At 39.1% G+C, this 11,848-nt stretch overlaps 1 protein-coding gene across 1 annotated transcript; it reads left to right on the top strand.

Annotated features, from left to right (window-relative positions):
• Positions 1-246: 246 nt before the first annotated feature.
• On the top strand, positions 247-11,552 carry DBR1 (debranching RNA lariats 1). The gene is made up of 8 exons (XM_026497102.4): positions 247-585; positions 1,208-1,332; positions 3,423-3,503; positions 5,249-5,334; positions 6,989-7,213; positions 9,741-9,821; positions 10,058-10,203; positions 10,670-11,552. The coding sequence occupies exons 1-8, from the start codon at positions 389-391 to the stop codon at positions 11,361-11,363; spliced, it is 1,635 nt and encodes a 544-aa protein (XP_026352887.1). The 5' UTR covers positions 247-388; the 3' UTR covers positions 11,364-11,552.
• Positions 11,553-11,848: the final 296 nt, after the last annotated feature.

Genomic DNA, 11,848 nt, shown 5'->3' on the forward strand with positions numbered 1-11,848 from the left:
CCAGGAGTCCAATGGCTCGGGAGTCAAACCCGGGACTCTGGGATCAGGACCTCAGCCGAAGGCAGACGCTTAACTGACTGAGCCACCCAGGCGTCCCCTGGTTTTGATTTTTATCATCTGTCAGACTGCTAGAACTCAAGGAGCCAGGAAGACAGGGAAAGCCCCAGCCGATTAGAACGCTCTCTCAACCCCTGTAATTCTTGCCCTTTCCTATCCCTCTCGCGAGATTTGGAAACCGGAAGTGAATTCTATTTCAGGCGTCTTTTCGAGGGGTGGGTTCATTCAGTGTTGGCGGGAGCCGAGCGGTCTCTCGGCTCTTTGCTGGCCGGCCTGGGCTGCCTCTGGTGTAGGGACTTGCGGGCAGCGCTCCCCGCCTCGAGCCGGCAGGATGCGGGTGGCTGTGGCCGGCTGCTGCCACGGCGAGCTGGACAAGATCTATGAGACGCTGGCTCTGGCGGAGAAGCGCGGCCCCGGGCCAATAGATCTTCTGCTGTGCTGCGGCGACTTCCAGGCGGTGCGCAACGAGGCCGACTTGCGTTGCATGGCCGTCCCGCCCAAGTACCGCCACATGCAGACCTTCTACAGGTGAGCGGCGGGGTCCGGGCCTCGGACCAGCGGTACGAGGTGTGACTATCCAGCAGTGGGTGGGAGAGAGCCCGGACTGGATTCGAATTCTTCCCTGCCACTGACTAGTTGTCTTACTTAGTTACCTTCTTTGTTCACGCTGTGTCTCGGAACGGGTGTTTAGTAAATGTCACTTTTCTCATTTCCTTTCACCGGTCTTGTCTGTTTACGGAAGGGACCGAAGCCTGAGGGGGAAACCTGCAGGAAGAAGCTGACAGGTTAATCTACCTTGTACTTGATAGGACTCTGGGACTGCTTTATTTACTGATCCAGGAGTTTTTATTGGATACCTGCTTTGTGCTCGTCCGCGTTCTAGAAGCTAAGGTTAAGAACTGACAAAGTTCCTGACCTCATTGAATGCACACTGGCTTTGAACCCAAGGTGGCAGCCCCTTCATTCTTAAGGACAAGCATAGGCAATTCGATTAGAAAGAGATTTTTAATTTTTTTATGGTGAGCTCAGATTTTTCCTTTGGACCTTATTTTGCTTTTCTGCTATGCCCAATTTTATAAGCATGAGTTATTGCTTTTCTCTATGCCTGATTTCTGCTATACCAACTGACAACTTTACCCTTATGTTCTAGGTATTACTCTGGAGAGAAAAAGGCTCCAGTTCTCACAATCTTCATTGGGGGAAACCATGAAGCTTCAAATCATTTGCAAGAGTTACCCTATGGTGGCTGGGTGGCGCCAAACATTTATTATTTAGGTATGTGTAGGTGGGTAATTTTTTGGTTTGGAATGGAAGAGCCTGTCAGGATTTGTGTAATAGTTGGGCAGCATCTTGAGATGTATAGTGTTTTGGGAATGCTTCTTAATTTAAATAGTTAATTATGAAAATGTAATTAAAACAGTTAATTTAAGTAGGTAATCATGAAAATATGTCCGTGCTTCATCTAGTGTTTTAAGCAATATAGATAATATAATGTAATAATAAGTATAACTGCAAAGACCTTTTACACTATTTGCAATCCCTTTATTTTTCTCTTACTCTCTTAAATTAAGAAAACTTAAACTTATTATAATGGAATTTGTTAAACATACACAAAAGTAGAGAATAGTATAATGAATCTTTGTACCTATTAACCAGCTTCAACAACTATTATCATTCTGCCATCCTTATTTCAACCCCACTCCCCTCCAAACTTTTTTGTGGGAAGAAGTGACTGGAGTATTGTAAAATAAATCCCAACCATTAGATTATTTCACCTGTGAATACTTCAGTACATATTTTTAAGAGATAAGGATTTTTTTTTTTTGAAGATTTTTATTTATTTGACACAGAGAGAGACAGAGGGAGAGAGCAAGCACAAACAGGGGAGAGTGGCAGGCAGGGGAGAAGCAGGCTTCCCGCTGAGCAAGGAGCCCGATGTGGGGCCAGATTCCAGGACCCTGGGATCATGATCCAAGCCAAAGGCAGCGGGTTAACCGACTGAGCCACCCAGGCTCAGATAAGGATTTTTTAAAATATCACAGCTACAGTACCATTAACTAAAGTAGCAGTAATTCCCATTATCTGTTGCCTGGTTCATGTTCAGATTTCTGCGATTATCACAAAGAGGTTGGTTTTACAATTGACTGTTCAAATAGAATCCAAACAAGATCCACACATTTCATTCTAAAGCCCCTTAGACTATAACGGTCTTTTTTCTCCCCCACGCAGTGTTGTTTATTTGTTGAAGAAAATGAGAAATTTGTCTTATAGAATTTCCCACTTTCTGGATTTAGCTGATTGGAATTTCTTATGTTCTTTAACATGTTCCTTTTCTCCTCTGCATTACTTGTAATCTGTGTTTAGATTCATAGTCTGATTAGATTCAGGTTCAGTTTTAGTCCTGTTACACTATACAGTCCTTTATTTAAATGTTTTTAGTGGGGTGCTGGGGTGGCTCACTCAGTTGAGGGCACGACTCTTGGTTTTGGCTTAGGTCATGGTCTCAGCATTGTGAGATAGAGCCGAGCCCCACTTTGGGCTCCTCACTCAGCGTGGAGTCTGCTCGAGAGATTCTCCTTCTCCTTCTTCCTCCGCCTCTGCTCCTCCCCTAGCTCGTGCTTTCTCTCTCTCAAATAAATAAAATCTTTTTTTTTTTTTAAGATTTTATTTATTCATTTGACAGAGAGACAGCCAGCGAGAGAGGGAACACAAGCAGGGGGAGTGGGAGAGGAAGAAGCAGGCTCATAGCAGAGGAGCCTGATGTGGGGCTCGAACCCAGAACGCCGGGATCACGCCCTGAGCCGAAGGCAGATGCTTAACGACTGCGCTACCCAGGCGCCCCAATAAATAAAATCTTTTTAAAAAAATAAATGTTTATAGCTCTGATGATGACACCATAACTTCAGACATGTAATTTCTCTACCTTGTTACTGGTTGATTTTTTTGACAGCTGCAATATTGTGAAAAGATGTTTGAAGTTGGTCAGTCAGAAATGAAATATAGAAACTGCAGGTTCTTTATACCTGTTCACTTTCAGATTTATAACATATAAATCCATCATAGGACATTTTTCCTTATTCCCCCCCCCAACCCACTGTATGTCTGTTTCTCCCTTACCATACCTAATCTCATTTGTTCCTTCCTTTCTGCTTAATCTCTTGCCTATCTGCTTCTAGGGCTCTTCTCCCTAGTCTGCCATATATATTGTTGGCATATCACTATGTAAAAGAGTAACTTCATCATGACTTTTAATTTTCAAATAATTTTAGGACTGCGTGGAGTTCTAGGCCTTTAAACTATTCATTTAGTTAGTAAAGAGATTACTTCTGCCTTTGGTAATTTTATTTAACTGTGTACTTTTTCAGGTTTGGCTGGTGTAGTAAAATACCGAGGCGTAAGGATTGGTGGCATCTCTGGTATCTTTAAATCTCATGACTATCGAAAAGGTATTATTCTGAGAATTGTTTTTAAACCTAAGAACTTGCATGCCTCAGAGTAACTTAAGCATAATATATAGTTTGACTTTTTCATTGGATTTTTTTCTCTGAACTATTATTACTTTTTTTAATGAAATATTTTATACATATGAAAATGCTGAGAACACTAGAACCTACTATTTATGTATCCACCATCTAGTTTTATCAAGTCTTTGTATTTTGTGACTTTTAATTAGGATTTTTAAGAAATGAAACAGTACAGATACAGTCAGAGCTCATTGTTTATCTGTCCTCAGTCCCATTCTTCTCCTTTTATCCTTCCCTTTCCTCACCGGACAGTCATTCTTCTGAATTTGGTATTTGTCATTTGCTTGATTATGTCTTTGCGAGATGTGTAACAGCTTTAAACAGTGTATGATATGGCATGTTTTAAACTTCATGTGAATGTATCGTTTTGCAGCTTGCTTCAATGTTTAATGTTTTTGAAATCCATGTTGATACATCTCACTCTACTCATTTTAATTTGTGAGTAGTATTCCATTGTGGAAGTATACCGCACTGTGCTTATTCATTCCATTGTATCTGAAAAGATTATACCTTGGTTTTAAAGTTAAAGGAATAACTTGGGTTCACAGGGATTTCAAAATTTTTTGAGTTGGCAGCTAAAACTTATATCCTCAATGTAACTGTTAAATCACAAGTCTGTTCTCTGCTGCGCTGTTCTCCATGATTCTGAACTATTGGCACAGGAGTACAAAAATAGGCCATCTCCTTCATGGCAAGTGTGGGTGCAAACTGTCCTCCACTCTTTGGAGGACAGCTGGTAGTCTGTGGAAATTATAAAAGTACTCTGACTCAGGAGTTCTATTTCCAGGAATACAATTTACAGATATATTCCGCAAGTGCAAAATGATGTGTACACATTTTTTTATTTTGGCTTTGTTTGTAATGGCAAAAGGTAGGAACTAATTAACTATATCATGATAAAATAATACAATGTAGTGCTATGAAGCTATTTTTTTTAAGGAAGAGAATTATCTCCATGTGTGAGATACAAAGAACTCCAAGATAAGTGAAAAAAACAAGGCACAGAACATGTATAAACTATATTGCCATTTGTGTGAAAAAAAAAAAAAGGAAGGATAAAGTAGTTTGTGTATTATTATATGCATTGCATACTTGATATCCCTGGAATAAAATACTAAAACCTGATTAACACTGGTTGCCTCTAGGTAGCGTTACTGGTGGCTGGGGGACAGGAATAGGAGGATCCCTGCCTCCCATTGTTTTAGCAGCTTTGTAGAAGTAAAATTTACATATATTTGAAAGTATACAATTCAATGATTTTTAGTAAATTTATAGGGTTATGCAACCATCCAGATTTAGAACATTTCTATCATTCCCAAAAGTTTTGTAGTTAATCCCTGCTCCCACCCCAGCCCTAGGCATCACTGGTCTACTCTTATTCCATTCTGATGGTATCTTTTAAATTTTAAACTATGTGAATAACCAACATATTCCATAACAAATATAATTTAATTTAAAAAATTATAAGCCCCTCAATTATTTAGATTTCTAGTTAGTGATCACTTATTAATAGAAAATACCAGTATTTTAAGAGCAGTGTCTTCATAAAATTTTTAAGAACCAAAAGCATTAACGACAGACCTCAGGTTTGGAGAAGTGTGTGTATATATTTGTATTTGCGGTATTAAGGGAGTTGAATATAGCTTATTTCTCTTCTTTAATTTAAGGTCATTTTGAGTGCCCCCCTTATAATCCAGCTACAATAAGGAGTATATATCATGTGAGAAATATTGAAGTCTATAAATTAAAACAGGTATGTAAAAAGTACATTATAGCAGACTTGAAAAAAATGTTAAAGTAATTCTGTACCAAAGTGTATTTTGATCATTTTGGTATACGACTTCCAAGAAGAGCTTAATTCAGTATTTCTAAAATTTGGATCTTGAGTTGCTTTTAGGAGGTTCACAGATGAACATTTTTTAATTCTAATGTTATGAATTTATTTTAGGGAGTAATAATAAAATAGAATATTTAATCCATGATTTCAGGTATCACTACTTAGGATAAGGCTAAAGAATATATATTGCCATAAAGTGATACTTTAAAGAAAATATTAAAATATTTTAAATAATGGTATTAAATAGGAAATAAATAGTGGTAAAAAGGGTAGAGAATATGGTAAAATTGTGAAGGTGGTATTGGAACACTGGCTTAACTGGAGAGTAGGTGAAACTAGGTTTTTGTTTGAGGACGCATTAAATGCCTGACAACTGAGCTAAGCAGTTTTCGCACGTGATATTTCATATAATTGCCACACAATTCTATGAAGTAGGTGTTACTCTGACTTCATCATGTTAAGGATGCGAGGCCAAGGCTCAGATAGGTAAGTAGCCTGCCCTGGATTTCCCAAGGAGTTAAGGGGTGGAGGCTGCCTGATGCCCTCAGGCCCTTCCCACCATACCCTACAGTCTCTGCAAGAGTTTGAGGATGCTTTGCGGGCATTTCTTTAATACCTTGCTCATGACAGTTACCTAGCTGGAATGCTTTTTCCCTTTTACCCACTTCAGTCCTACCAGTCTTCAAAGAACCAGCTTAGATACCAGTGTTCTAGTTTTTTGTTTGGTTTGGTTTTTTAAGTAGGCTCCATGCCCAGTGTGGAGCCCAACTTGAGGCTTGAACTCATGACCCTGAGATCAAAACCTGAGCTGAGATTAAGGGTCAGACGCTTAACCAACTGAGCCACCCAGGTGCTCCACCAGTGTTCTAGTTTAAAGCCTATCCTGAAATTTCATTGCATTTACTGCCTGAATCAGTTATTCAGTGATTAGTCCTATCTTGTATTGTCTTGAACACCTAAGTTATTTTAATTTAGTTTTCTAAGTATTTATTGCAGATTACTTGAAGGTGCTGGGGATCAGTAAAGTATGGAGTGTATTTTGTGGCCTCCCCGTGAAGACACCAGCCACCTTAAATACCTCTACAATAATTTATGTAGTAAACAGAGTTTTTTAGGTGTATGCTGTATGAGTCCATTAGGGAAAAAATATATATACCTTTGGGTTTTATTGTATTATTTACATTAGAGATCTCATGAAATCTGGTGTCTCTGTATCTTGAAACAGTTTCTTCAATAGAAAGGAAAAAATGGCGGTTATTATATATTTTAGAGGCCCTATACCAAAGACATAGCTGGCTGACAGTCTGATCAAAGTGTGTCTGTATGGCCCTACCTTGCCATGGAAAATAGGGGTGATTTGTGAGGAGAGAGAAAGCAGTTTCTCCTGGTTTAGATGAGTAAGTTTGGTATTTCTTAGTCTTTCTGTGACCTTCGTAAATGAAGTTTCCTTAGAATGAATTACACAGAAATCTCAAGCTCTAAGTGGGCAAATGGTTGTGTAGTGGTGGAGAGAAAGCCAGGGATTGCTTTTCATCTGTTTTTAAAAGTTTTCTTTCTTTTTCTGTTAAAGCTGAAGCAGCCTATGGACATATTCTTATCTCACGATTGGCCAAGAAAGATCTATCATTATGGAAATAAGCAGCAGCTTCTTAAGACTAAATCTTTTTTCCGACAAGAAGTGGAAAATAACACACTGGGAAGTCCTGCCGCCTCAGAGCTCTTAGAGCACTTCAAGCCCACGTACTGGTTTTCCGCACACCTTCATGTGAAGTTTGCAGCCTTGATGCAGCACCAGGTAGAAACCAAAAATATTTATTCTTTCATCTAACAAACACTTATCAAATATGTGCGGGCTAAGGCACTATGGGCACAGTTGTAAATCGAGAGAAAGAGATCAAAGATAACTTTGCTTTTGTGAGTAACTCCGTATGCTTGGGGGGAAGAGACACGCAGGTGATTATAAAATAGTGTAATAAATTTGTGATGAAAAGTGCAGGATACTGTGGGAGCACCTATGCCATACTGTGCTGAGATGAGGGTGCGGACGGGAGATGAAGAGATTGAGAAGGTTTTGCAGAGGAATTGATTGTGCCAGGAAGCAGTAGAATCCAGGTAACACCATCCAGGTAGAGCGATCAGTGTGCGCAAAGGCTGGCGGCCTGAATGCCTGGCGCGCTTCGGGGGCTGCAGCAGTCCCTACGGCTGAGGCAGAGGGAGAGACGGGGCTGGAACGAGATCGTAGCTGCTTTCTGGGCCACACTCTGGAGTGTGGGTTTTAACTAGAAGGTAATGGGCAAGGTTGAGGAGTGATAAACCAGATTTTCACTTCAGAAAGATTAGTTTGGTAGCAGTTTTGTGTATGGATTGTAGTTAGTAAAATGGGAGGCATATTTAAGCAAAAGATGCGGTTCTAACCTGCAGCGAAGAGGGAACACAGAGAAGGCAGGTTCCAGAGAGATTTTTGGAAGCAGAATCATCTGGATTTGGTGACAGAGGGACTCCCAGAATTTTCCTTGGGAAACTGTGCATATGATAGTGCTCGATGGAAGGTAGCGAATAAATTTATACTTACAGTTAGGCTTTTATGGAAATGTGTGGTTCTCCCTTTCCCCTCCCATTCTCACCAAACTCTGACTTTCCCCATAAAGTACTCCATAGGGAAAACGTTTAGAAAATGCTGGGTTAACAAGGGTAGAGATTTCTTCTTGAAGGCTTCTATAGAATTTCTGAGAGTTTTTAATGTGTTAACGGGCACTGCTTTCTCCAAGAGTGGAATGTGGTGTGCAGTGCTTCCTGAACTTGACCCAACACTTTTCCGTGGTGGGGGTACACTTTAATGATATTCCTCAAATACAGTTGGAGAAGTTCTGTTTGAAAACATTCCTGTAGGCCCTTGCTGTTGTGGGCTTATCCTCACGCCCCAGTTTCACTGGAAACAGGAAGCAGGATTACTCCTTTTATTTTCCTTTGGGCCACTGCCAAAGTGATTATCCTCTTTTAATGTCCAACTCATCCATTTCTATCAGTCACCTGTTCTACGTCTGTGTTACTCTCTTCTGTCTCCTAGGGCTCATGACACTCCTGGATTTTTACTGAAGCATCAGATTTGGTCCTTTCCTCCCCATCCATCTTTTGTTGTCAACCTCAGGGACTTAAATCTCTGAATTAATATGTTTGATCCCTTTTTCTTAGCTCCTCAACCTCCTCTGACTTTGCCAGTGTTCTGTCTCAGCCCCTTTTCCAACACCAAAAACCACCTTTCCTCAGAACTGCCCTGCTGCCACTATCTGCCTGTAATCTGTGTGCCTTGCACGTCCCTTAGTCCCTCACCACCAGTGAACTGAAACCTGGCCTGCAGCAGGATGGCCCATAGCCTACTTCCTTGTCTTTATTCCTCCATGTGCCTTACTCTTCTCCCTGAGTCACTTTTTTACTACATCCAATATGAACTTTGTGTTTGTGACCCACCACCTCCTGCCCGTGTTTCTTTCTGCCAATTCTTTTTTTTTTTAAATAGTTTCATTGGAGTATAGTTTACATAACGTATAATTCGCCTACTTAATTGTACAATTCAGTGAGTTTTAGTATATTTCCAGAATTCCAGATGTTTCCAGAGCAAACATCACGTAGCCCAGTTTTAGAACATTTCCAGCACCCCAGAAGATCTTTTGGGTCTGTCTGCTGTCAGAGTCCTGTTCTCATCCTCAGCCCCAGGCACCCATTAATCTGCTTTGTGTCTCTCTAGATCTGCCTCTTCTGAACATTTATATAAATGGGGTCAAAAATCTATAGTCTTTGGCTTGTGGTTTCTTTCCTTTGCTTGTTTTTAAGGTTCGTTCATGCAGCAGGTTTAGTATTTTTTTCATCTTTATTGTTGAACGATATTTTGTTCTGTGAATGTATCATATCTACTTTTGGTGTTGTATCTAAGAAATCTTTGCCCAACCTAAGGTTATAAAGATTTTTCCCTATAATTTCTTCTAAAAGTTGTTCAGTTTTAGTTCTGCCAGATCACTTTAAAGCTCTTCTGTTATCATTAACCTTTGCGTTATGTGCTTTGATTTAACAGTATCATTATTATCATCAGCATGTGTATCTGCTTTTACTTTTGTAAGGAAATTGAAGCCCACAGAATTCAAGTGCCTTGCCCATCATTACACACGTGGTTATAGAACTCACTTATTTTGGAACAGTGACAGTTGTTGCTTTGACACACGGCTTAGGGGTGTGTTTAATAAAGATTCTTTCCATCCTGTTCTGTGTATGACTTACCTGTGATGTTTTAACATTTTTTTTTCTTAAATCATGGTTCATATTTCTAGGCCAAGGATAAAGGACAGACAGCCAAAGCAACCAAATTTTTAGCCTTGGACAAATGCTTACCGCATAGAGACTTTCTTCAGGTAAAAAGAAAATGAAATGGCTTTATAATATAGTTTTGCTCTTTCAGTGATTAGAAAAATAATAGTTTTCCCTTTAGAATTTATTTATGCTCTCTATGTATTCTGAGAATTCTTTGAGGACAACGTTAGTGTTTGTAAGCTATTAAATTCCTTTTAAATTTTATTGTTATATTGAAATTCTTAGAATATTAAAAATAGAAATGTATTTCTTAAAATTACCGATTTCTTTTCTATAGGTAATAGAAATAGAACATGACCCCAGTGCTCCTGAGTACTTAGAGTATGATATTGAATGGCTCACTGTTCTCAGGGCTACTGATGATCTTATTAATGTGACTGAGCGCCAGTGGAATATGCCTGAAAATAATGGCCTGCATGCAAGGTACGTCTGACCTTATTTAGGGTTTGCTCTCTCTGTTGCGTGCCTGATTTTTGTCCTTTCCACCTTTTTCTTTTTTTTAAATCAAGGGAATTATTGTTAAATGAGTGTCAGAGTAATTCGGGGTTTACTGACTGGTATAGAAAACTACAAGTTTTCCATCTGGGATATAAAAATGGATGATGAATACCAACCCAAATAAGTGTATAAATGAATAAGCGTGCGTAAAACTATAATATGATGGGATTTGAGTCACACATTAATTTATACTTGTTTTAGAGTGTGAGCTAAGAACAGTTTTTTCTAAGAATTGTTTTTATTTCAAAATGGTCCTTTGGCAAATTAACTACAATTTTATTAGATGGAATTTTTATGTATGGTTTATACACACGAAGTCCATAGTTAGATTTCATCTCTTATTGTCTGAGGCTCATAAAATGTAAAAAGCTATTGTTTTGGACTTTTGTAGGTGGGATTATAGTGCAACAGAAGAAGCTATGAACAAAGTATTGGAAATACTGAATCATGACCTCAAAGTTCCATGTAACTTTAGCATAACAGCTGCTTGTTATGACCCTAGCAAGCCACAGACGCAAATGCAGTTGGTTCATAGGATCAATCCTCAAACTACTGAATTTTGTGCCCAACTTGGCATCACTGACATGAATGTCAGGCTTCAGAAGGCCAAGGAAGAACATCCCTTGTGTGGTGAATATGAAGAGCAGGATGACATGGAGAGTAGTGACTCTGGAGAAGACCGTAGTGAATATAACACAGACACATCTGCCCTGTCCTCTATTAATCCAGATGAAATAATGTTAGATGAAGAAGAGGAAGATGAAGATAGTATTGTAAGTACGCATAGTGACATGAATACACCGTCTGTAGAACCTTCTTCTGATCAAGCTTCTGACTTCTCTGCAAGCTTCTCTGATGTCAGGATCTTGCCGGGTTCCATGGTTGTATCATCTGATGATACTTTGGGTTCTCCAGATGGCAGAGAGGGGAAACTTGGTGAGGCTGCAGAGTCAGGGGATGGAAACGACTTAACTGAGTTGCCATTGAAGAGGCTGAGTGATGAACATGAACCTGAACAAAGAAAGAAAATTAAGAGGAGGAATCAAGCCATCTACGCTGCAGTGGATGATGATGATGCAGCATAAGACAATTTACTTGTCTTAGTATTATATGTAGATATGTGATTTTTGAGACCATATTTTTAGAGTTGGATTTTTGACTCAAGATTTAACTTTGTAATAATGAAGTTACTTAAGAGAATTTTAGTTAGGTATTGACTTTGTCTTTAGTCCTTTGTATATTTCAGATAAAAATATTAAAATTTCATATATTTACTTGATCGAGTACCTTTTTTTGAAGATGTGTATTATTCACTTTCATTTTTTTCAGCAAGCACTTACTGAATACCTACTTTGTACCAGGCACTCTTCTGTAAGATGGCACTATAAAGACGAGTAAGACAGGGATTTTTACCTTTAAGGAGTTACTACCACTGTGAATATTTTGGTGTATAAATATGGCATATTTATATTTTGCTTTGCGAAGTCATTACTACATGTGTAATTTTGTATGCTTTATTTTTTGTTTATTATAAATATTTTCCCTGATCTCTTAATGTCTGTCAAATATA

Source organism: Ursus arctos, unplaced genomic scaffold (genome assembly GCF_023065955.2).
Source record: "Ursus arctos isolate Adak ecotype North America unplaced genomic scaffold, UrsArc2.0 scaffold_20, whole genome shotgun sequence".
NCBI lineage: Eukaryota > Metazoa > Chordata > Mammalia > Carnivora > Ursidae > Ursus > Ursus arctos.